Source organism: Pristis pectinata, chromosome 9 (assembly GCF_009764475.1).
Source record: "Pristis pectinata isolate sPriPec2 chromosome 9, sPriPec2.1.pri, whole genome shotgun sequence".
NCBI classification, from domain to species: Eukaryota; Metazoa; Chordata; class Chondrichthyes; order Rhinopristiformes; family Pristidae; genus Pristis; species Pristis pectinata.
Window position 1 is genome coordinate 34206152 of NC_067413.1, and position 27219 is coordinate 34233370.

The window sequence follows — 27219 nt, forward strand, 5'->3', positions numbered from 1 at the left end:
AAATTATGGTTAGTGAATGCTGTGGTGTTTGCTTTCAGTTTGAGAAAGAGGGAAGAGAAGGGATATAGGTAGACAGAGATAGGTGGGTGATAAACGGTCAAGTTCTCCTCAGAACTGGAAGGAAACAAATAACAATTTTTTAACAAAGAACAATTACAAAGGCAAATATGACTCTTGCAAGTTTAATATAGTTGAACAAACATGGCTAGTGATTATGAGTCAGAGACCTCTAATAGCTGTATCACTGAACAAGGCTGATCTTTGTGTGAATGCTGATGCATGTTAAAATGGATGTTATCTGTGCTTCATTTTCATAGTGCTGCTGGCAAATGAATTCATTTACATGTCCAATTTGAACTTTGACAATGACATCTGGTAAATATGTAAAAGGTTACTTTATACCCCGAGAAACAATGACATTTGCTTAAGGCACATGTGGAGTTTTTTAACTACAGAAATTAATTAGTATTATAGACCCCAGAAGACTTATCACGTCTGTCAATTATAGGCAGGGTTTCTTTTTAACATGAGGTGCTTAAGATGGGTGGGGATGTTGGGAGAGGAAAGTCAGAAAGCTGCAATGAAAAGTGTGTGTGAGGCAGAGTAATCCCTACCTGGGTGGGAGCTCATGTGTACTGAAGTGACTGGGTTGGGTGAAACACATGCTACATTTATGCAGATACACCCTCCATGTTGTGTGTGAACACTGGCTCTCCAAGTGCTCACTGAGGATAGGAAATGTTGAGAGAAGATCACAGGAGAAAACATAATTACTATGTCTAGTATGTCATTGTGTGAGGCTGCTCTTCAGACACCTTTGGATTACTAGTGCCAGAGTTCATCAGCACGACCTCTGTCAGGGTGGGCACACACAGAAACCACGCTGAATTAAAAGGTGTCCCTTTGATGCATCAACTCCAGGGCAACATTATAAAAATATTCCCTGCCTCTTTGGCTCCTGAGGTTCAAAATTCAAGCCTGAACAGGTTTGGAGATAGTTAAACAACAATCTTTACAAACAACCCTGGAAACTTACTCTCATTTGATTAATGCTACATCCAAAACTGTATTGATAAGTCATTTCAGCCATGTGAATATCTCTCACTGGAAGGAAGACCTTCCTTCCTCTAAGGCCTTCCGCAACTTCCAGTGTCCTACACCACCTCTGTTACTTAAGAAACACAGCAGCCAGCTTCTGCACAGAAAGCTCCCACAAAGAATAATTTGCCAATGATGGACTTCAGTTTTAGTGATATTGGCTGAAGGATAAACATTGAACAAGACACCAAAGTTAACTCCCTTGATCTTCCTCCCTCGGAATAGGAGACACAGGGGAACACCACCACCCACAGGCTCCCCTCCAAGTCTCACACTGTCCTGGTTGGGAAATCTATCACCATTTCTTCATCATCACTATGTGAAAAAATTATTCTCTAATCTTTCTACCAGTTACTTTAAATGTATTAACCTTTGTTAAGGGAGTCTCCATAGGTCAGTATTGTGCTCTGATCCCAGAGGCAGGAGAACGTAAGTTCAAGTCCCAGGTACAGAAAAATGATGGCCACCTTAGACCCAGAGCTAAGAGCATGACACTGACCCACAAACCTGTCTTGACAAAGATCAACAGATTTAAAAGAGCTGGTGGAAAGATGAGAGAATAACATTTTCACACAGTGACAATGGTGATAGATTTCCCAATCAGGATGGTGTGAGACTAGGAGAGGAACCTGTGGTGGTGCAACAAATGATCTGCTGGAGGGACTCAGTCGAGCAGCATCTGTGGGGGCAAAGGAATTGTTGATGTTCTGGATCAAAACTCTGCATCAGGACTGAGAGTGGAGAGGGGAGATGGCCAGTAGAAAGCGAGGAGGAGGGTCAGGAGGTGGTGAGACAGGGGCCAGAGGTGATTGGAGGACTGTGGACAGGTGAAGAATGACGGGCAGCTGGAGCCTGCTAGAGTAAGGAGAGGGGTGGAAGTTGGGAGACAAAGTGATGGTGTTCCCTGCTGCCCCTGGGGAGAGAGGCTACAGGACTGGGGGAGAAGGGGTGTTGTTGGAATAGCCAGGGTGAGTAATCATTGGGCACTGATGATCAAGGAAAGAGGAGACTATTCCATCGTGCTCCTGACTTGGCCTTGCTGATGATGGGAGGATTGGCAGTGTCAGAACATGACTCACTCACCCATCACAGGAGACCCAGCCTCTGACCTGCTCTCGTAGCCTCAGTATCGATGTGGTTGGTGTGTAGTTAAGTTTGGCTATCGAGCGCACAATACTGTAAAACAAGGTTGAGGTTATGCTCCTACGCCACCTGGTGTGACTAGATAAAGCCAACAGAATGAAAAGCAGCTGATCATGGGTCTAACATATATAACATTGTCAAATAGTTTCATATTGCCAGCGTTTTTGTTTATAGAACGGGAATAAAGTAACCACCCATTCAATGTGTCTTTTTCATGTTCACTGGCTTTTTTTGAAGTGGTGCACAATGAAAGCAAGTTGTAAAATGGGGAAAGTTTTGGGGGAAGTGCTGAGACTGGAAGTGCTGGCAAGTGTGAGATAGGACACCTGGTTGAGCAGTGCCACAACCACCACCTCTTGCTCAACGTCAGTAAAACTAAAGAGCTGATTGTTGACTTCAGGAAGGGGAAGGAGGGCAAACATGCGCCAGTCTATATTGGGGAATCGGTGGGGAAGAGAGTCAGCAGCTTTAAATTCCTGGGCATTAACATATCAACCATCCATTTTGATACTAATCCTACCCTAACCCATATTATTCTTCCCAGATTCCCATCAACTACCCCCTAGATTCTACCCCTCACCTACACACTAGGGGCAATTACAGTAGCCAATTAACCCACTGACCCACACGGCTTTGGGTTGTGGGATTGTAACTTAGCAGGTTGAGAGTGCAGGTTACACTTCAGAAACCACAGCACTAAAATCCAGGCAGAAACTCCACAGCATCATGCAGTGCAAGAACAGGCCCTTCATCCCATCATGTCCAAACTGCCATTGTACTTATCTGTACTGGTTCCATTTACCTGCATTTGGTCCATAGCCTTCTAACTGCAGTGTAGTACTAGGGAGAGCTGCACTGTCAGAGCTGCCTGATTTTTGTTAGACAAGGTAGTAATGGTCAGAGAGCCAAGGTGAGTAGAACAAGATAAACAGTGATCCCACTGGATAGTAAATGGACTTAGAGGGCTGAATGTCTCCTCCTGTTCTCATGTTGCTCCTTATAAAGGCAAATAATACAGGCAGAGCCATCTACAGAATCTCTTAAATGTACTCACATTGACATACACCAGAGTCCTGTCTTCAGTAGTATAAATGAGAATAAACTTCAAATGTTCTACTTGCACACTGTTTAACACAATCATCAATGTAAAGAACAGAAATTCATCTTTGATCAAAGGTCAAGCAACCTCAGATACGAGATCTTCAGCTGTTTCCCCCATCTCAGCCGCTTTTTGAGGTACTTTCTGACAGCACTTCTCTGACAGATGGCTTTCCAACCACCAGAGCAAAGAGACCCGCCCCCCCTCTCTCAGCCACATATATCTGAATACAATCTTCTACAATCAAACTATATACCATTCCCTCCAACCTGGTAACTCAGAGTCATAGAGCTATACAGCATGGAAACAGGCCCTTTGGCCCAACTCATCCATGCCGACCAAGGAGCCTTCCTGAGCTATGGGTGTGAGAATACTGGTTGCTCTCTGTACAACCACCCAACATCGAATCCACTCAAAGACAGCCTCAAACACCCAAATCTTTATTGATTTGAGTGTTGTTGTTGAGTGCTTTATCTCCCCAATAATCTCGGACATTCTCAGTATTAACTCGATAACAAACAATGTCAGATAAACCAACAGCAGTGATGCCATCTCGGTTATACCATTATTGAGGCTTGTTATTTTCCTTGTGTTTGAGGCTTGTTATTTTCCTTGTGTTTGCTACTGATCTACATTTTGATAGTGGAAGGTGTGTGTGTGTGTGTGTGTGTGTGTGTGTGTGTGTGTGTGTGTGTGTGTGTGTGTGTGTGTGTGTGTGTGTGTGTGTGTGTGTGTGTGTGTGTGTGTGTGTGTGTGTGTGTGTGTGTGTGCGCGTGCGCTAAGGGTAGGAAATCTCATTTGTCTGCAAACATAATGCTCACAGGCTTATTGTAGAGTTTCAAAACTGACTGAGATACTAACCTCCTTTGTTGGTTGGATACAGAAAGCGACAGTTACTTTCCCAGCTATGGTAGAAGGCAGACAGGTCTCGAGATCTGTAGGGCATAAGCATGTGAAGGGGATCCATGTATTTGGACACATCTTCTGCTTCTGGAGGTGATCCCTGTCCGACAGCGTGTACAAACGTGGAGACTTTTGCTGGGCTGGAGTAATGTGTCCTCAGCACGTTGGTCCGCCCATCTCGTGGGGGACTCCCCAATGAGCCCAGCTTACTTGTACCTACTGACTGGCACTCCTGCTGAAACAGAGGGGTAGCTTTATACAGAATATGCTGGTCACCTCTGGATGAGGTTTGGTCCTTGAGTCCTCGACCATCTTCAACCTTTGTTGGGTATGCCGGGCACCGATCAACGCACTGTGCGAGACCCCCAGCCTCTTTCAGAATATCCTGGCCTTCTGTCGCTCTCCCAATTGGCATGCCAGATCCCAGAAACACAGAAGCCGAACTAAAAAAACTTTTCTCAAAGTTACCAACTTGTAGCATTTTCTGTCGTAAACCTATATTTGGTCTCGCTCTCGACTCTGAAGTAAACCTATGTTGTTCCTGGCTGTTGTTTGCTCTCTGACACTGGTGAAGATCCTGAACTAGGCCTCCATATATTTTGCCTGTAGGTTGGGTGGACGTTCTGCACAGGGGTGAATCAAGTGGCTTTCGAGAAATCTCCAAGGTTGATGGAGCAGAATTCAGCATTGCTGATTGGCTTGGACAGGGAGGGCGGGTGCGAACTGGTCGAGAAAGAGCCACGGGAGAACTCTCTTTCCCATTCAACACAGGAGGAGGGCCTGTGCGTCTAACGCCACTGACCCCCATCAGGTGAAGACTCTTGGCTTTTGACCCATTCCTCAAAAGACGTTCCGGAGGGGTAATGTGGAGGTTCAGCTTGTGGTTGACCCGCTGGTGCATCAATAGAACTTCAGGGTAAAGGGTTGTGTGACTGCAAAACTGGCAGAAATGGATGACCATGGCATTCTGTGGTGACGAGGAAAGTCTGTCCCTCAGAGCGAAATTATCTCTGCAAGGAACATCATTCAACAATGCCAAGGTCAAATCCAAAGGAAACTCATCTTGGGCTCCAGTTTTATTTGAATCAGAGATGTGGTCTTTCTCTGCACATTGTGAAGGCCTTGTTGTCCTTAGAGTGTTGCCATTTAATCTTTCCAACTGAGGTGACACTGCATTCCTTGACATCGCTCTGCTCTTTGCTGGATTCTGGTAACTTGGGGGTGAGTTAGAATGAAGGCCATCTCCCGTGACTCCAATAAGCTCATGTTTAGGTTGTTCCAAAGGTGTGCATGCTTCAGTAAGAGAACCATATTCAGAAGATGCATGGAATCCCTTATCATCCAAAGAGCAAGCGGCATCCCTGTGGGAAAGGAAGACTCCAGCTATATCAGGTAAGGAAGCGTGATTCCCATTGGTGGGATTTGGAAGGTCTTCTTTAGTTCCATTCTGAGGCGATGATTGGCGGCTGTCCTTGTTGCAAAGGAGCGCAGGTGACTCAGTCGCTGTGTAATCACATGGAAAACATTTGTGAGGCTTCTCTGATGGAAGATAAAACAAAAGTTATGAGAGTCATACAGCACGGAAACTGGTGCTTCGCCCCAACTCGTCCATGCCAACAGTGTTGCCCAGTGAGCTAGTCCCATCTGCCGGTATTGGGCCCACAGCCCTCTAGACCTCTCTGTCCATGTATTTTTCTAGATGGCTTTTAAATGTTGCTAATGTGCCCGCCTCATTCTGGCAGCTCATTCCAAATACGCACCACCCCTTGTGTGAAGAAGCTGCCCCTGATGTCCCTTTTAAATCTCTTGCTTCTGATCTTAAACCTGTGCCCTCTTGTTTTTAGCACCCCCTCCCTGGGAAAAAGATCATGTGCTTTCAGCCTGTCTATGCCCCTCATGATCTTGTATACCTCTATCAGGTCACCCCTCAATCTCCTACATTCCAGGGAATAGAGACCTAGTTCATGCAACCTCTCCTTGTAACGCAGGCCCCCAAGTCCAGGCAACATCCTGGTAAATCTTTTCTGTACTCTTTCTAGTCTAATAACATTTTTCCTATAATAGGGTGACCAAAACTGTACACAATACTCCAAGTGTGGCCTCACCGACATCTTGTATAACTGCAATATATCTTCCCATCTCCTATACTTAACCCTGACTGATAAAGGCCAGCGTGTCAAACACCTTCTTCATCACCCTATATAACTGTGATGCTACATAGATGGAGTAGACAGCCGGTATCTTTTTCGCCCAAGGTCGAAATGTCTAATACTAGAGGGCATGCATTTAAGGTGAGGGGGGTAAAGTTCAAAGGGGATGTGCAGGGCAAGTATTGTTTTACACAGAGAGTAGTGGGTGTCTGGAATGGGCTGCCAGGAGTCGGTGGTGGAGGCAGATATGATGGAAGCATTTAAGAGGCTCTTAGACAGGCACTTGAATGTGCAGAGAATGGAAGGATATGGACCGTGTGCAGGCAGAAGGGATTAGGTGTCACTAGCTTAATTAGTTCGGCACAACATCGTGGGCCAAAGGGCCTATTCCTGTGTTCTACTGCTCTATGTTCTAAAAAGACAACAGGCTTTCAATACAATAAAACTACAGATGCTGGAAATCTGAGACATGACCAGGAAACACTCAGCAGGTCAGGCAGCATCTGTGGAGGGAGAAATATTTCTGGTCTGGGACTAAGGGGAGATTTAATTAAGGTGTATACAATTACCTAATATATTAAATTGAAACGACCCATTTTCCTTAGAGGCAAGGTCAAAAAATAGATTTGAAGTAGTTGGGAGAGGAAGAGAAATATTTCACCCAGAGGTTGGTGGGCTCTGGAGCCCTGGACTTCTTAAGTGGCTGGTGGTGGCAGAAACCCTCATCACATTTAAGCAGCACTTGGACGTGTACTTGTGGAGATGTGAACTCTAGGGCTATGGACCCAACACTGGAAGGTGGGATTACACTGTGGAGCTCTTTTTCCCCCAAATGGCACAGACAGGATGGCCTGCTCCTGAGTGGTAAAATTCCTTTGATTTCCATGAACATGAGGAAGCCAAGCTGGAGAAAAAAAAACATCTGCATTTACACACTCTCAAGATCTTCAAATACCCTAAGCCCTGTTGAAATGCAGTGACTGTTATAATGTCAGAAACATGGCAGCCAGTTTGTGTGCAGCAGGATCCCACAGATTAGAGCGACCAAAATAAAATCTATTTTAATGATCTTCCTTGGAGAAATCACTGTTTTTCTTTCAAATACCTATCTTAACTCACAAATGGGACATTGGCTTTAATGCCTCATCCAAAAGAAGGCTCCTCCAACAATGCAGCACTTCCTCAGCACAAAAAGGTCAATCTGAATCACTTGCTCCAGTCTCCAGAATTGATTCAAACCCATAGATTTCTGCGAGCACCAACAGTTAAGTCCCCACATATGATGAATAATATATCAATGTGTGTATGGTGATTCCAATACAAATAGTTGATTAGTCAAAGTCGAGTTTATTGTCATATGTACAAGTACACTTATGCACAGGCGCAATGAAAAAATACTTGCAGTTCACAGGCACATGGCATCGGATCAGCTGCATTCACAAGAAAAACATAAGTTAAACACAATTTTTACAAGAAAGAACACCATTAAAACAAGAAAAATAACAAAGTCCACTTTAGTGCAAAGTGATCAAAGTGGTCATAGTGTTGCTAAACTCTAGCAATTAGAGTTGGTTCAAGAAAAACAGCCTTCCTCTCTCCAGGATTTGATATCGATCCATAATCCACATTCCTTTTTGGTTGCATGTAGTGTTCCTGTTTCTATTTTTATCCCTATTTCTGTAATTGCTCTTTCTGAAAGAGCTTCCTGAACCTCTCGGTCTGCGAGTCAAAGAGATGCCACTAGGTGGAATCACTTCCAAACTCTGGGTATCAGCTGCAGATCTGGCCAACTCCAACCACCCTTCCTCCTTCACTAGAGAGCAGCAGAGACTGCAGCAGTCTCTAGCAGGGAGCCGATTCCCATTGGAACTTTAATTATGCTCCTTTAATGTTCCTCTCCAGCCAGTTCTCTGAGATCTTCCCTAATCACTACCTCAGTATAACAACACCATGACCATTTTGACCACTTTGCACTCCAAAGGACTTTGTTTTTTATATTCTGTGTTCTTTCTTGTACAAATTATATTTAATTAATGTTTTCCTTGTGAATGTTGTGTCTCTAATGCTATGTGCCTGTGATGCTGCTGCAAATAAGTTTTTCATTATACTTGTTCATGCATGTACTTGTGTATATGACAATAAACTCAACTTTGACTTTGAATTCTGGCATCTTGCACATCTCTGAATTTAATCTCTCCACCATGCCTTCCTTGCCTAACATGCTACTCATCCCTAAACTTCGTCACTTCTCTATCTCTCTTTCTCCTCTTCTGAGAGGCTCCCAACACATTACCTCTTCTACCAAACTTTTTGTCAGCTGCCCCTATATCCTTATGCAGCTCTGTGCCAATATCTTCTTATTGTCCCCGTGAAGCACGTAATTGTTAAATTATAGGTGCTATATAAATGAAAAAAATGCTCTCTGCCTTCATACTGAGATCTTGGTTTGTAAGCAACACTAAAGGCAGAACGCTGGTTGAAGACTGAAACTTCATCCAGTGCACTTGCCTTTCACAATCTCCTCCCTCAGACCAGGCCAGACATCACCACTTGATGGAGACACAAGAGAGTGCAGATACTGTGATCTGGAGCAAAAAAAACAAACTGCTGGAGGAACTCAGCAGGTCAGACAGCAACTGTGGAGGGAAATAGACAGTCGTCATTTCAGGTTAAGACCCTTCATCTGGACTGTCTCAACCTGAAACGTTGACAGTCTATTTCCCTCGATAGATCATCACTTGATGATGTTCAAAGCAAAGGCGATTTAAAATTTGACAGCCAGATAAGCAATGCTTCTCGCTTTATCCTATCTGTCAAAGGCAAATGTTTTTGATGTTCATAAACAATCAGTAACCACCTCCATGGAGTTGTCTCTGATTGTGTTTTTTTTTTGCACTGATGTCTTGTTTTGCAGTTTTATTTCACTGTCTTGTATAATTTATGCATAACATGTTCTGTGTGTTGTCTGAATCGATGTGCCTGTGATGCTGCTGCAAGCAAGTTTTCATTGTATCTGCACCTCACTGTACTTGTGCACATGATAATAAACTCAACTTGACCTTGGTCAAAAATGTAGGCTTTAAGAAGGTCTTAAAGGAAGAGACAGAGGTTTACGGAATAAATGCAAAACCTTAAAAGACGGAGCAACTAATGATGGAGCAACTAATTTCAGGGAAAAGAAAGAATTAGATGTGCCTTTATATTATAACCCAGGACATTATTGGTGTTGATGCCACATAAAAACCACTCCCAATCCTGTTTCATGGAACCCCATCAACACATTCCTTCGGCTCATTGTCACAACTGTTCCCAGTAGGAAGACTTTCCACCACTTTCCAGATAATGAAATTCCCCGTTAGAAATATCAGAGACTTTCCTATACTTAAGTGTCCTAGGTTAAGGGTTCCACTCCCACCCCAGCATACAGACACAAGTGGCAGCACTGTGGTACAGCAGTTAGTGCTACTGCGTCACAGCTCCAGGGACTGGGTCTGATCCAGGCCTCGAGGGCTGTCTGTATAGAGTTAAAACATTCTCACTATGGTCGTGTGGGGTTCCACGGAATGCTCTGGCTTCCTCCCACATTATCAGTCATAGGCTCATGGCCAAGAAAGCTCACCAGCGTCTCTACTTCCTCAGGAGGCTAAAGAAACTTGGCATGTCCCCTTTGACCCTTGCTAATTTTTATCGAAGCATCATGGTTCAATTTGGCAATTGCTCTTCCCAAGACCGCAAGAAACTGCAGAGAGTTGTGGACACAGCTCAGCACATCACAGAAACCAGCCTCCCCTCCATAGACTCTGTCTACACTTCTCACTGCCTCGGTAAAACAGCCAACATAATCAAAGACGCCACCCACCCTGGATATTCTCTCTTCTCCCCCCTTCCATGGGGTAGAAGACACAAAAGTCTGAAAGCACACACCACCAGGCTCAAGTACAGCTTCTATCCCAATGTTATAAGACTGTTGAACAGTCCCCTAGTATGACAAGACTCCTGACCTCACCATCTACCTCGTTATGACCTTGCACCTTATTGTCTGCCTGCACTGCATTTTCTCCGTAACTGCAACACTTTATTCTGCATTCTGTTCTTTTCCCTTGTACTACCTCAATGCACTGTTGTAATGAAACGATCTGTATGGATGGCATTCAATACAGGTTCTTCACTGTGCCTCGGTATGTGACAATAATAAACTAAGTTACCAATTTAATAGCGTAATACAGCACAGAAACAGGCCCTTTGGCCCAACTCATCCATGCCAAACAAGGCACCCATCTAAGCTAGTCCTATTTGCCCACGTTTGGCCCATATCCCTCTAAACCTTTCCTATCCATGTACATATCCAAATGTCTTTTAGATGTTGTTATTGTACCTGCCTCAACCACTTCCTCTGGCAGCTCGTTCCATATACATAACACACTCCGTGTGAAGAAATTGCCCTTCAGGTCTCTTTTAAACCTTTCACCCTTCACCTTAAACCTATGCCCTCTAGCTTTTGATTCCCTTTCCCTGGGAAGAAGACTGTATTCACCCTACCTTTGCCCCTCATGATTTTATACACCTCTATAAGGCCACCCCTCCGTCTCCTATGTTCCAAGGAATAAAGTCCTAGATGCCCAATATCTCCCTATAACGCAGGCCTTTGAGTCCTGGTAACGTTCTCATAAATCTTCTTTGTACTCTTTCCAGGTTAATGACAGGGTAACCAAAACTATACACAATACTTTAGAATGCAACCTCACCAACATCTTGTACATATGTCAAGGTATTATGGTATGTTAATTATCTACTGTAAATTATCCGTTGGTGTAGATTAATGGCAAAAATAAGAGAATCAAATGGGGAGTCAATGGATATGTATGAGAGAGAATGAGTTGCAGCGTTACAGGGAAATATGTTGGAAGGAATAGGACTGAGGTGTTTGCTCCTTTGGGAGCCAGCATGAACTCAATAGGCCCACGGGCAGATAAGTGCATCTACACTCAATTAGCACAGCCACACCTAGAAACCCTGTTACTTTCACCAATCTCTGCAAGAAATTCTGACTTGGATTGATCACATCCAGTTGTAAGCAATGTTTGAGAAGGTTTATCGCCTGGTCGGAGTACCCTGGCCTTTAATGTTCCCATGGTAATAAAGAGTTGATAGATTCATCACTGAAAACAAGGATTCATCTAATGCCTTAAGTTCTCTTGGGACATGTATTGCTTCAGAGGCTTATCAAGGTCTTTTTGCTAGTCATACTATAGTACAGTGGGAACAATCTGCTTCATATACAGCTTAGAACTGAACAGCTTGCTACATTTGATCTGCATCCTGTTAGTGGAGAGCACTCACCACAAACAGCGGCAGGAACTTATCACTCCAGTCCGAAATTCATCAGTAGGAGAACATTCAACAAACTGGGACTTTATTCATCGGAGCATAGGAGAATGACGGGTGATGTTACAGAGGTGTACAAAACCATGAGGAGTATAGATAGGGTGAAGGCACACAGGTTTTTTCCCAAGGTTGGGGAGTCAAGAACTAGGGGGCATAGGTCTAAGGTGGGAGGAGAAAGATTTAATAGGAACTTGCGGAGCAACTTTTTCACCCAGAGGGTGATCAGTATATGGAACGAGCTGCCAGATGAAATGGTTGAGGCAGGTACATTAACAACATTTAAAAGGCACTTGAATAGATACATGGATAGGAAAGGTTTAGAGGGCAAATGGGACTAGCCTGGGTGGGGCATCTCAGTCAGCATGGACTGGTTGGGCTGTATGACTCCATGTCTATAAATATAAAGGTGTTATCAGACACCTGAAGGATATGATTCAGCTGGAGAAGGTGCACAAAAGATTCACAAGGATGTTGCTGGACTGGACAGCTTGAGACTGTATAGGCTGGGACTGTTAACCCTGGAGCAAAGAAGGCCAAGAGATGACCTTATAGAGGCTTATAAAATCATGAGTGGCATAGATAAGGTGGGATGGTCACGGTGTTTTTCTCAAGGTAGGGGAGTTTAAAACTAGAGGGCATAAGTTTAAGGTGAGAGGGGAAATATTTAAAGGGGACCTGAGTGGCAACTTTTTCCACAGAGAGTGTGGTGGGTATATGGAATGAGCTAACAGACGAAGTGGTAGAGATGGGTAAAATTACATCTAAAGGACATCTGGACAGGTGCATGTATAGGAACGGTTTAGAGGGAAATGGGCAAACGCAGGCAAATGGGATTAACTCACAAAGGCACCTTGGTCAGCATGGATTAGTTGGGCCGAAGGGCCTGTTTCCGTGCTGTATAACTCTACGACCAATTGGGGATGATTAATAGAGTTTCTCAAAGGAAGGGGAGAAGGGTGGCACATTTGTTAGTGACGGGGACGCGGGTTCAATCCTGACCTTCGGTGCTACCTGTTTGGAGTTTACAGGTTCTCCCCTTGACTGCTTGGGTTTCTGCCTGGCATTTTGGTTTCCTCCCACATTCCAAAGACGTGTCTGGAGGTTAATTTGTCCTATAAATGACTCTTCAGTGTGCAGAGCTGATGGGCACGCAACAGAGAATAAGTCACAGGGAAATGAAGGAGGGAATGGGACTGATGGGATCGCCCTGATGGGAGCTGGCATGGACTCAATGGGCTGAATGGCTTCCTTCTGCATTGTAGAGAGGTGGAGATGCTTAGGAAGGAAATTCCAGGGCTTGGAGCCTTGTCAGCTGAAGGCGCAACGGGCAGGAGGTGGAGCGATCAAACCATGAGATGAGCAGGAGGCCAGAAATGGAGATGAGCAGAGAGTACAGGAGGTAGCAGAGAACGGTGTGGTACAGCTATGGAGGGAACAGAAAGAAGAATGAGAACTTTAAAATGCTTCCCAAAGGGCCACCATGAGTCAAAGGCTCAGGGGTGATGTTGCAGCATTGTTTTGTCATAGAGAGATATAGCACAGAAACAGGCCCTTTTTACACATCAAGTGCACGCCAACCATCAACCACCCACTTACACTAAATCTACATTAATCCCATTTCTGTTCTCCCCACATTCTCATCAACTCCTCTCAGATTGTACCATTCACATATACACCAGGGGCAATTTACAGCGGCCAAGTAACCTACCAACCTGTACGTCTTTGGGATGTGGGAGGAAACCAGAACACCCAGACAAAACCCACGCTGTCACTGGGAGAACGTGCAAACTTCACACAGATCCGACCCGAGGTCAGGATTGAACCGGGTCCCTCGTGCTGGGAGGCAGTGGCTCTACTGTGTTGCTCCTGATATATTGAGTGGATCAAATTCATGGGAAGGAGAATGAAATGTTTCAGAAAGGCAAAATCCATCATCAAGGACCCCCACCATCTGGGCCATGCCCTCTTCTTATTGCTGCCATCAGGCAGCAGGTACAGGAGCTTGAAGACCCACACCTCAAGGTTCAACAACAGCTTCTTCCCGACTGCCATCAGGTTCTTGAACTGACCTGAAAAACCCTAATTCTACCTCAGACTATATTACCCACAGCTTGCTTCAATGTCATTACCTTAATTTTTTTGTCATGTAGGTTATGTATAATTTATGATAATTTAAGTTTATGTAATTTATGTTGTCATGTTTATAAGGTACTGTGCTGCTGCTGCAAAAAGCTAATTTTCATGGCATTTATACCCTGGGTATGTACGCCCATGACAATAAACTTAAACTTGAGATAGCCCAATGAGAAGTGTAGAGGACTCATCAATTCTGGTGGTAACACTGGGATCGATGAGGGTTTCTGGAGCAGCTGCGTCTGGGGTGAATTGGGTGATGTTCCGGTTAAGAAGTAGGTAATCTCAGATGAGGTGTAGCTATGTGGTCAGTAGTTCATCATTGAGTCTGATCAGTGCATGACAGTCCCTCTTGAATCTTCTATCCTACTACATCTAACTCTCACTACAATCCTCCATTCCCTTCTCTCTTGGGTGCCAATCCAGCTCTGTTATTCACCCTGAGTCAGTTTCAGGCTGTTGCTATGGAGATCTCCTAATAAAGTTATCAGCTTAGCCTAACTCAATGCGGATGCAGGGCTGTATGTCCATCAAAAAAAAATCACATCAATGTGCGGAGTTATTGAAGGGATGTTTGCGTGGCCAATTTCTATTTGCTTTAAATGATTGTTTTATTGATCAAGGTGTTGTCTGAAGGACTTTAGGCATTTTAAGGCCGAACAACTCTCATTGTTAAAAGACTAGAAAGAATAGTGAAAGAGATCTTCTAAAGCATAGAGACACAAGAGACTGCAGATGCTGGAATCTGAAGCAACACACAATCTGCTGGAGGAACTCAGCGGGTCGAGCAGCATCTGTTGGGGGAAAGGAATTGTCAACATTTCAGGGTCCAAAATGTTGACAATTCCTTTTCCCCCCACAGGTGCTGCTCGACTTGCTGAGTTCCTCCAGCAGATGTTTGTTGCTCTCTTCTAAAGCGTAGTTCTGTCAATCAAAACAGACAAGAGACGACTTGACGGGAGGGATCAGGAGCTGAAATGCTTCTTGGAAAACAGATGTGTAAAAGGGATAGATGAACAGATGAACCTGAGCTGCAGATGCAACTACAGAGAGAGAGAGAAACAGTTAATGCTTCATATCAATGGTGAGAGGCTGCTGATCTTCAACAATAATTCTGCGCATCTCTCTACAGGTCCTGCCTGATCTGTTGAGCTTTTCCAGAACTTTCTTAAGTTATTTTAAACTTCGGAACATATTTCATTGGTCGTAAAGTACTTTCAGCTGTCCATAACATTGCGGACACTCGCATGGATAGATACCATTTTGCTCCCGTACTTATGATCCCTTTTCAACATGACAACATTAAGTTTGGGATCTACACTGTAAAGATTGAATGGTTTGCACCCAATGCTTTATATATGGCTGGACTAATTGTAAAGGTCAATGGGTTAGGCTTGGTATTAGGGAACTCCAACTCTGTGGTCCAGCTGTGGTGAGTCAAGATCAGCAGACACCTTTCCTAGCTAGTCAGATGTTCTCTTTCTGTCTTTCAGCCAACAAAATTGCTTTGTAGATCAGATTACTCTATCTTCCCATGCCTTGTAAATATATAACTACTAAAGTAACTTCAGGTTGGATTTAATCACAAATATTTAAGTATTTAAGGCACAGAAGCAAGATCGTTTAGACTCATCAGTCCGCGATGGCCTCTCTTGAACCTTCTATTCTACCACATCTAACTCTCAGTACAATCTTCTACTCCCTTCTCTCTTATGCGCCAATTTAGCTCACCCTTAAGTTGTAGTTGGGGGGGGGATGGTGGGTTATGGCCAGTGTTGAGTTAGATCACAACAAAGTACATTAACAAACTCTGAGACACATCTCTGTTATTCACACTTTGGGAGCAAGTGCTTATTCTCACCACTCTCTGAGTAAAGAGGTCTCTCCTAAATGCCATTTTAATTTCCTGGTTATGTTTGTGGCCACTGGTAATCACTGGATCACAGAAACAAATGGCTCAGAAACGGGCCCTTCAGCTCACCTTGTCCATGCTGACCGTGATGCCTACGTTCACTAATCCCATTTGCCTGCATGAGGCCTTTTCTATCCAAGTACCTGTTAAATATTGCGATTATATCTGTATCTAATTGTAAATTATTTTCCAACAAATGGAAACTCTTCCTGTGCTGTCTCCACCAAAACCAATATTGTTTACCAGTCTGTCACCCTTCAGGCCTTTTATCAACCCACCCCCTGTTCTTCCCTTCCTGATGACTGCGTCCTTGCAGTTCCCACTCCATTCTTCTCAGCATGCTCTCCGATGTCTTTGTGTCTGAGAAAGGAGACTGGAACTGTACACAAGGCTTCATCTATCTTTCACAGAACTTCCTCCAGGTTGTCCTCAGTAATAGCGATACTATGACCACTTTGCACTGCAATGGAGTTTTTTTTGTTCTAATTGCTGTTTCTTGTAAAAATTGTGTATAATTTATGTCTAATTTATGATTTTCTTGTGAATCTTGTGTATCTGACGCTATGTGCCTGTGATGCTGCTGCAAGTAAGTTTTCTATTGCACCTGTGCATACATGTACTTGTGCATATGACAATAAACTCAACTTTGACTTTGATCCCTCTGAACCTTGTATCCCTTTAAGATCATTTGCCATTTACAAACCTATTCTGCAATGATCTCGTGCGGAAGGTCATTTGCTTGAAGCCACCAGTATTAGCAGGTAACCATTAATCCCCCTTAGCACTGATCACAACCAGTGCCTGCCCCAACCTTACCACCCACTCATCCCTCTCAAATTGATAGCATCTGCAAATTTAGGAAGTTTCAGGTTAACCCACAGTGCTCACAGATCCAGTATTCAGAGACTAGCTCCAGTCTCTTACCTCCATTATAAGTCCTCATCTTAAACTACTCATCTGCTCCAACTTCACCTCAAACCATATGCCAGGAACTCGTGGACATCTTTGCCATTGAGATCAGCCAATCGGCTTCCTCTGCCACTTTCCTTCCCCCACCCCAAGCACTCTAGGTAAGATCTAACTCCGGGTCACCTCAGGAAATATTATGACAGAATCGCTGGGGCTTCAAGAACGGAAAGGTTGAGGGAGGGAATTCCAGAGCTTGGGCCCAAGTGGCTGAAGGCATGGGCACCAGTGGTGGCATGATTAAAATCAGGGATACTTGAGGGGCCAGAAATTGGAGGAGTGCAGACATCCCACATGGTGGGTTTGGGTGGCAGGGACAATGGGATAAGACAAGATCAGATATCTTTATTAGTCACATGTACAGCAAAACACCCAGGGTGAAATGCATTTTTTGCGTAGAGTGTTCTGGGGGCAGCCCGCAAGTGTCGCCACGCTTCCGGCGCCAACATAGCACGCCCGCAGCTCCTAACCCATACGTCTCTGGAATGTGGGAGAAATCGGAGCAGCTGGGGGAAACCCACACAGACACAGGGAGAACATACAAACTCCTTACAGACAGTGGCTGGAGTGGAATCCAGGTTGCTGGTGCTGTAACAGCAATATGCTAACCGCTACACTACCGTGCCTGCTTCAAGAGCAGGCCATCGTGAGTGAGGACGCAGGCAATTGAGTTTTATGTGACTTCAAGATCAGGGAAGGTACAGGATGGAGTAACGTGTAGTGGAACCAATCAGACCAGAGGTCCAACCAAAACATGGTGATGGTATCACTGTGTCTACTTCACACAACACCTGCACAGTCCCTTCCAACAGAATATGTAGAGTCCCATCTGATGGATCCCATATACACTCCCTTCTGACAGACCCTATATACATCCTCTCCTGATGGATCCTATATACAGTCCATTCTGATGGAACCTGTACAGTCCCTTCTAGTGGATCCTATATACAGTCCCTTCTGGCATATCCTACATCCAGTCCCTTCTGACAGAATCTGTACAGTCCTTTCCAGTGGATCCTATACACAGCCCCTTCTGATGTATCCTACATTAAGTCCCAACATATCCTAAATACAGTCCCTTCCAGTGGATCCTATATACATTCCGTCCTGATGGAGACAGTCCCTTCTGACAGACCCTGTACATCTCCCCCTGATGGTGCCTTAACAGCCTCCCTGCACTGAAGCCCACTTACCCATTTCCGTCTGCACCTCTGCACCGTCTCCCGAACTGCTGGCTCCGTCCTGGTCCTGGCCCTGGCCCAGGCCCAGGCCCAATCCCAGTGCTGCCGATTCTTCTGGGGCCGAGGTGGAGCTGGGGGAGCTGGGCCGGCTGTTGGAGGTGGAGTCCCCTTCGCTGGCTGAGCCTGGCCCAGTGCCCCGACCCCTTGTCCCCGCCCCACTCTTCTTGTTCTTCCTGTGAACTCTGGAATGGAGCACCACCTGATGGTAAGTCCGGAACACCTTGCCGCACTCCAAGCACTCCGTGCTCTTGCCCTGCGGCAACCCCCTGCTGAGGTGAGGCACGGGGCTGGAATCGGAGCTCTCCCCAGAATCCGCCAGGCGACATCCCTTGTCCATCATTCCATTGCGCCGTTTTGCACAGCTGCTGCCGTCTGTGCTTCCTTCCCGCTTACGCTTTTCGGCGGTGGCGAGGACGCATTCCCCTTTCTCTCTGTCGCCAGCCACATCGGTATCCGGCGGACTCTCCCCCAACCCTCCGTGACGCGTGTACTTGGTGACCTCTCCCACTTCTCCCCTGCAGGCCAAACTCCACGCTTGGTAACTACTGACGGGATCCAACTCCGCCAGCCCTTTCGCCAACAAGCGGTCCGTAAAATTCTCCAGCGACACAACTGGCCTCAGATTCAGGCACCGAAGGAAGCAATCTTTCGTGGAGCTGCCACTGACCTCAGCCAGTGGCTCCACAGAGCAGTCTTGATATTCCCTAGAGTGGAGCTTCTCATGTTTGATTAGGCTTTGCCGGCTTGGGAAGAGGTAACCACATTTCATGCAGATCTTGTACCGGGAGAAGGCCAGTCCCATTCCTTCCTCTTGCACCACATCGTTGATGGTGACCAAATCCTCACCATCGCTCCTCCTGGCTTTGGTCCTGCTCCCGTTCCTGGCAGTGTGAACCTTCATGTGGTTCTTGAGGAACCAGCGCTCCTTAAACCTGCGCCCACACAAGTGGCAGCCATGTTCCAGCGAGCCACTGTGCTTCCTCATGTGGGCCTTCAGGCACCAGGCCTGGGAGAAGGTCTGCCGGCACGTCCCACAGGAGAACTCTCCGGGACGCTGCTTGGTCTGGCCCTTCTCGCTGGGGCTTTTTGGCATCTCCAGGGTGATGTGGACCCTCTCGATGTGGCTCAGGAAATGGTCGTCCCTCACGGTGGAGTAGTCGCACAGCCTGCACTTGTATAACCTGTGGAAGAGTTGCTCGTGTTGATCCAACTGCTCCTGTTTCTCGAAGGCTCCTCCGCAGCCCCGGCACCGCAAGGCAGAGGCATGGAGCTCCCTCTCCTTCACCCTCCGCAGCATCACCTTCCTCTGATCCTCCTTGGCCAACCCTTCCTCGGGGGAACCACCGAGGACTTCTGTCGTGCGGGGCTCTTCCTCCCGCTGCCCTCCCCTGCTTGTCTCTTGGCTCTCGCTTAGGTCGCCCATCCGGTGAGTGCGGATGTGTATCTTGAGGTTGCCTTTCTGGGAGGCCCTGTGCTCACAGTAAGGGCACTTGTAGGGCTTCTCGCCGGTGTGCGTCCGCATGTGGACCGACAGCACGCTGAGGAACGTGAAGTTCTTCCCACAAATGCAGCATGTAAACTTCTCGGCTTTCCTCTCGTCTCCGTCATTGCCGTCGGGATGGGCACGGCGACCCACCACCAGGGTTTCCGCCACCGCCTCTTCCGGGATTTCCGCATCCGTGCCGGTTTTCTCCTCTGTCGTTGCCATCTTCTTTCTCAGGCGCTTGCTTGGTGGCAACATCCTGGGTGACGTGCAGGGCTCCTGCTCCACGGTTTGCTCCTGGGCGCCCATTGGTTGTATCACCAATAACCTTCCACCCCTTCAATCGCCATAGCCCAGCGGTTGAGCCTTGCAGGAAGTCCCCGACGTTATTTCGTTGGTTGGTTCTACTGGAGCAGTCAGTAGAACAACACTTTCAAGGGATCATGTGAACCTAGAATTAAAGAAAGAGACAAAAAGTTTACATCTCTGTCACCTAATGTGGCAAAGTATCACTTCCCTGAAGGAAAATCCCTCGAGGGATGGTACCCTCCAGATATCACCAATAGCCTGTCCTAGTCCAACCATGGCCAAGAAAGCTTCCTCAGGAGGCAAAAGAAATTTGGCATGTCCCCATTGACCCTCTCTAATTTTTATCAATGAACCAGAGAAAGCATACTATCCGGATGGCAACTGTATGGTATGGCAACAGTTCTGCCCGAGACTGCCAGAAACTGCAGAGAGTTGTGGACACAGCTCAGCATGTCACGGAAACCAGCCTCCCCTCCATGGACTCTCTTTATACTTCTCGATGCCTTGGTAAAGCAGCCAACATAATCAAAGACCCCACCCACCCTGAACTTTCTCTCTTCTCCCCCTCCCATCGGGCAGAAGGTACGAAAGCCTGAAAGCACGTACCACCAGGCTCAAGGACAGCTGCTATCCCACTGTTATAACACTATTGAATGGTCTCCTAGTTTGATAAGATGGAGTCTTGACCTCGCAATCTACCTTGTTCTGGCGTTGCACTGTACTGTCTGCCTGCACTGCACTTTCTCTGTAACTGTAACAACATATTCTGCATTCTGTTATTGTTTTTCCCTTGTACTACCTCAATGTACTGATGTGATAAAATGATCTGTATGGATGGCATGCAAAGCAAGTTTCTCACTGTACCTCAGTACATGTGACAATAATAAACCAATTTACCAACAACAATTTACTACTGAACTAATGGATCACAATAAAACCTTGCAAATTAAGAACAAGAAATGGTTAACAAAGGCTGCCTCTGATGGATGTGAATTTTGGAATTCCTTATCCTAAGGAGTTGTGGATGTTGTAATCACTGAGTAAACTCGAGGCTGAGGTTTATCATTCATTCAAGAGCTTGTGTGTCAACATCATTAAGCTCAAGGTGCATTGCCAGACAAGTAGCCAAAAAAATCTACCAATACTTACCGTTGCTGTATAAAGGCACAACTAACCCTACCTACATCCTGCAGCACAGAACCCAAAGGTTAATAAGGATGGAAGGGAACAGGGGATCTAACAAATGTACAGTGAAACAAAGTAATAAACATTTCCCTGTATCAGTAACTATAAATGATCAGATAGCAGAAGTTCTATTATGAGTAAACAGTACCCTTGCCAACAACACTTCCTTGTTTAAATAGAAATGCCCAAGCAAACCACTGAAAACCTAAATGAAAAGGATAAAATTAAAGCAGCATAATATGCAAGGGTCATAGTTGGACATACACAGTGTGAAAGTTTCAAGGTATTCACAGCAGAGTTAAGTCAAGTCGAGTTTATTGTACAGTGAGGTACAGGTACAATGAAGAACATGCTTGCAGCAGCATCACAGGCACATGGGTACAGACAACACACAAAACTTAAAGTTATATATAAATTATACAAGATAATGAAGAAAAAATACTGCGCAAGACAAGACATTAGCGCAAAAAAAAACACAATCGGAGACCAGTGCATGGTAGTGCAAGAGGTGGTCCGTAGTGGACTGTTGCTGAGGTAGGATTAGGGTTGTGCAGATCGGTTCAAGAACCTGATGGGTATAGAAAAGTAGCTGTTCCTGAACCTGGTGGTGTGGGACTTCAGGCTTCTGTACCTCCTGCCTGACAGTAGCAGCGAGAAGGGGGCATGGTCCGGATGGTGGGGATCCTTGATGATAGATGTCCACCGTCCATCTGGGGTCAGGTTGGATTTGCCCACGAGTCTCAGCTAGATGTCAACTGAGGCCAAAGAACCTCCTTGCCAATTCCATGCCCAGGTAAGGCAGATAACTGTTTCTGTCCTTGCCAAACAGGATGGCAGGTTGCATATAGGGGGGCAGACGGAAGGCAGGGGTTGTGATGTGAGGGGGCCCTTGGACCTGTTCAAAACAGACTTTTGCACGGAAGGAAAAGAGATTATAATTTTAGAAATTAGTACCAGCAACTAGCAGCATTTCTGTAATTTTTTAAAATCTCAGGACACTTTACAGATGAGGAAAATGTCTGAAGTGTAGTCAATGTTGCAACCCAGAACCGTGGCATCACTGGTTTTCAGCAGCACCATGTTATAAACCAGATCATCTGTTTTAGGGATTAAAAAAAAGTAACCTGAATATCAGAGAGAGTGATTCTGCTCTTCTTCAAAATAATGCTATGGGATCATTCAGAGCCCAAAATATTCATCGATCTCCAGCCTTAAACATACTCACCTCTCGGAGTTTGAGAATTCCAAAGATTCACAACCCTGAGTGGAGAAGTTTCTCCCCATCTCAGTCTGAAATGCTGACCTTTAACCAGAGCCCAGGCACCACCCCAGATCACATGCATATCTCCCTCATTCCAAACCCTTTGAGGCCATTACCCTTATGCTTGCTGGTTAACGTTGGCTCCCAATCTGGCAATGCTTTAATTCTAAAACTGCTCTCCTTGGTTTCAAATCCCTCTGTGGTCTTGCTCTCTCCTTTTCTCAGTCTCCATCTTCAGCTTTGTACCCTTCAAAGCACTGATGCCTCTGAGCTCTTGAACATCCCGATTTAACTGCTCTAGTACTGCAATTTCACTTGCCAAGCATTAAAGCACTTGAGTCCCCTCCATCAACCTCACTGTCTCTCTTTCTTGTTCACACTCCTAGAAATTAAATCCTACCATTATTCCAATCATCTCCTAATGAAGTGCAGTGTCAAACTTTGTGTGTGATTTATAACTCCTGTGAAACACCTTGATGCTTGTAGCAAAATACTTTGCTGCTATTTCTGAAGTGTGGTTGCTGTTGTAACACAGGAAATGCAGCAGTCAATTTGTGCAGACAAGCTCCTGCAGGTTTCAACAAATAATCAACTATGTGCCCACCATTAGCCACATCTTCTGCACCCACCCCTCTTTGCTTTCTGTGGAGACGACTCCTTTCGTGATGCCCTGGTCCACTCATCCCTCCACCACCACCACCCCCCCCCCCCCCCCCAACTCCTCCATCTTTCCCTGACTCTGGGCACCTTCCCCTGCAACCACAGGAGGTGCAACACTCGTCCCTACCCCTCCTCCCTCATCTCCATCTAGGGACCTAAACAGTCCTTCCAGATGAGGCCAAGGTTCACGTGCACCTCCCTCCAACCTTGTCTACTGCATTTGGTGCTCCCAATGCAGCCTCCTCTACATTGGCAAGACCAAGTGCGGACTGGACAACTGTTCTCAGTCCTCAATGGCCATTCCGAACTCCCGGTTGCATACCATTTCAATTCCCCTTCTCATTCCCATTCTGACCTGTCCATCCTCAGCCTCCTCCACTGCCAGAGTGAGGCCCAGCACAAACTAGAGGAACAGCTCCTCATATTCTGCCTGGGTAGTCTACAACCCAATAGTATGGACATTGAATTTTCCAATTTCAGGTTACCCTTACTTGCCGTGTTTCCCTCCCTCTCTTCTTCCGATCCGGTTCTCCCACTTTTGTTCCCTTTCCCATATCCTCCCCACCACCCTCCAGCCCCCATCACCTCTTTTTGTCCCCCTCCTGGTTCCATCCACCCACTGCCCACGTAATTCCCCCACTGGATCCCCCCCCCCCCCCCCACATCTGGTTCCATCTGCCCGTCGTCTCCCCCGAATGGTTTCCATTATCATCTTCTTTACTTATCAGATTCCTGCACTTGTAGCCCTTTGTGTCACTCTTATCACCCTCCAGCCTCTGTCTCCACTTTAACTCTCACCTCCCACCACCTTGTTCTATCTGCCCTTTTTTCTTCTTGAATGTTTCCACCTATTACTCGCCTGCCTTTGTCTCCCAACCCCACCTCCGTCCATCTGCCTATCATCGTTCAGCCCTCCTCAGTTCACCAATCACTTACTGGCCCCTGTCTCACCCCTCCCCCTCTCCTCTTTATACTGGCTATCTCTCCTCTCCACTCTCAGTCCTGATGCAGGGTCTCAACCCGAGATGTCAACAATTCCTTTCCCCCCATCGATCCTGCTGAACCCACTGAATTCCTCCAGCAATTTGTGTTTTTGCAATCAACTTAACAATGCTGACACGTTGACTGATGTAATATGGCTACATTTGCTGTGTTTTGAGAACATTACCTGCTGAAAAGGCAGACAGAACCTACACAACAAAAAATGTACGTAAACTACAGGCAGGACCAGACCAACACAGCAATTTTTCTGCACCTTCAGTGACCAGACCAAGCTATAGATCAATACAATCCCCCATAAAAGCTGCTATTCTGATAAATAACTTTGGTCAGGATAATGCACACAGTGTAATGAAAATCTATGCCAACTCTCCAGTGCAACGGTGGATGTGCATTGCACTGATGTTGATTATAAGAGAAGGGTGGCACAGTGGCACACCAGTTAGTGTCAGAGTAATATAGCACGGAAACAGGCCCTTCGGCCCAACACGTGCATGCCAACCATTTGCCTGCGTTTTGTCCATATCCCTCTAAACCTTTCCTATCCATGTATCTGTCCAAATATCTTTTAAATGTTGTTAATGTACCTGCCTCAACCACTTCCTCTGGCAGCTCGTTCCATCTACGGACCACCCTCTGAGTGACATGTTGCCCCTCAGGTTCCTATTAAATCTCTCCCCTCTCACCTTAAACCTATGCTCTCTTGTTCTTGATTCCCCAATGCTTGGAAAAAGACTGAGTGCATTCACCCTATCTATGTCCCTCTTGATTTTATACACCTCTATAAGATCACCCCTCAGTTTCCTACACTTCAGGGAATTAAGTCCCAGCCTGACCAACCTCTCCCTATAACCCAAAATGCAAGAGACTTCAAATGCTGGAATCTAGAGCAACATACAAAAAGCTGGAGGAACTCATCTCAGTCCAGATGAAGGGTCATGATCCGAAAACATCGACTGTCCATTTCCCTCCATAGATGCTGCCTGACCTGCTGAGTTCCTCCAGCTTCTTGTGTGTTCTTCCCTATAACACAGTCCCTCAAGTCTTGGCAACATCCCCGTAAATCTTTTCTGCACACTTTCCAGCTTAATGGCATCCTTACTATAGCAGTGTGACAAAAACTAAATATTCCAAATGAAGCCTCATCAACATCTTGTATAACTGCAACAGATAGTACTGCTGTCTCACAGTTTGATCCCAACCTAGGCCAGCTAGTTGATAGAGGAACGATTTATAGAATTGCTCAAAAAGAAGCAAGACAAGTGAGAGGCATGGTGGCACAACAGAGAGCCGCTGCCTCTCAGCCCTAAGGACTCAGGTTCGATCCTGACCTTGGGTGCTCTCTGTGTGGAGTTTGCACATTTTGTGACCATCTGAGTTACCCTGGGTGCTCCAGTTTCTTCCCATGTCCCAAAGACATGCTGATAAGTAAATTGACCGCTGTAAATTGTCCCTTAATGTAGGTAGATGGCAAAAGAGTCAAAGATGTGTTGATGGGCATGCAGGAGAGAATAAGTGGCAAGGAAATAAGGAGAGGGGTAATGGAGTTGATAGGATTGATATGTTGGGAGCTGGCATGGAACCAATGGGTGGAATGGCCTCCTTCTTTGTTATGATAAATAAATAAAAGATATTAAACTGATGCACCCACCTCTCTCCCAGATGTGTAAATGTTCCCTTGGCACTATTTCCAAAAAGTAGCAGGGAGTGCTTCTCAGAGTCTGGGGTCAATACTCAACATCACTGAACAAACACTGATTTGGTCTAGTCATCATCACATTGCTGTTTGTGGGATCTTGCTGTGCACAGATTGGTTTCCACATTTGCAACGTTACAACAATAACTGCACTTCAAAAAGTACTCCATTGACATTGAACATCCTAAAATAGAATACAACAGATGCATCTTTGTCGATGGGAAACTAATTCCAATAAAGGGAGAAGAATTATTTCTGTAGTCCTGGCCCAATCTTTATTCCTTCAAACCACAGCACAAAATTAGATTATTTAGTAGTGGTCAAGTTACAGTATGTGGGATCTTGTTGTGTGCACATTGGCTGCCATGTCTATTTCTGGTCTTCACTGTGCCATTTACACAGTGACGTGTGCTTCTGAGTTCCACACACCCATCACAATGGCACCTCCAGCACGCAAGCCCTGTTCCGCTCTTTTCTCCACTCACCATGGCTGCTTTTGCTCCACTCCCTCCTCTCTTCCCTCACCCTCACCTTCCCTCTGCCCTCTCCCTCCCTTTGCAACCGCTAAGCAACCGAAATAATAAAAATAACTGCAAACAGTTACCACAAGCAAAATCAAATGCTTTGTTTGCATTTTCAGCATATCATTACACATACTTGAACTCACTTGTGCAAGCCTCCATTTTTTGGAAGATAACCTCAGACTTCTGGCAACTTGAATTCTATGCTCAATGGTCCATTGCAAGTAAATAGTGAGGCCCTTATCTTACAATTAAAAAATGCCAGTCTGTAATTCAGCGCATAAGTGAACAAACTGAACTATATACAGTTACTTTTTTTGGTCTGTTTTTGATCATCACAGCTAAGGCACTCAACTGCTTGTTTTCTCTGTCTGTGTAGTCTATCCCTGCTATTAATCCTAAGTAATATCCATGTTGCTGCAGTAATCTTTAGATCACACAAGACTGCTACGTGTCTGTACTGGCACTTTGTGACAGCTTTCTTATTAGCCTTCTTCCATATGCTCTCTACCCATTGAATCGCAGTAATGGTCCACCACTTTCTGGTCCAGCAATGTCATTTTACTAGAATTGAAATTAAACCCTTCATTTATTCTGGAATGAAGTGGAAGGATGCTCCCAGGAATTCCAAGGAATATTTGAAATGTGGAATATCAAATGATACAGCCACCATGCAAGAAGGCTGGAAATTACTCACATAGTTTGAATTAACAGTTATGGCTAAGATACTAAACTGAGGCCATTGACATTGACTGGAGGGGGAGGTAGGTGGTCTTATGGCACTGTTCCACAAAGATGCCCTCCCCGGTATCCACAGACAATATTTATCCCTTGATAACCATCACTGTCTGGTTCTCATCGCGTCATCCTTCTTTATTGTGAGAGGAGTCATAAGAGACTGCAGATGTTGGAATCTGGAGCAACAAACTATCTGCTGGAGGAGCTCAGTGGGTCGAGCAGCATCTGTGGGAGGAAAGAAACTGTTCATGTTTCATGTTGAAAAGTCCTGATGCAGGGTTTCGACCCGAAATGTCAACAATTCCTTTCCTCCCACAGATGCTGCTCAACCCTCTGA

At 45.6% G+C, this 27219-nt stretch overlaps 1 protein-coding gene across 3 annotated transcripts in view; it reads right to left on the reverse strand.

Moving 5' to 3' along the window:
• The window catches only part of znf516 (zinc finger protein 516), a 114727-nt gene that overhangs the window by 37270 nt on the left and 50238 nt on the right, over positions 1-27219 (reverse strand). For 2 of the 3 annotated variants that reach the window (XM_052023254.1, XM_052023253.1), the window contains 2 exons: positions 17983-19964; positions 4202-5782 (listed from right to left, as the gene is read on the reverse strand). In XM_052023254.1, coding sequence (XP_051879214.1) covers positions 4202-5782; positions 17983-19822 — 3421 coding nt within the window. In that variant the 5' untranslated portion in view covers positions 19823-19964. The remainder of the gene's footprint in view (positions 1-4201; positions 5783-17982; positions 19965-27219) is intronic. The other variant, XM_052023255.1, reaches the window with a different exon arrangement.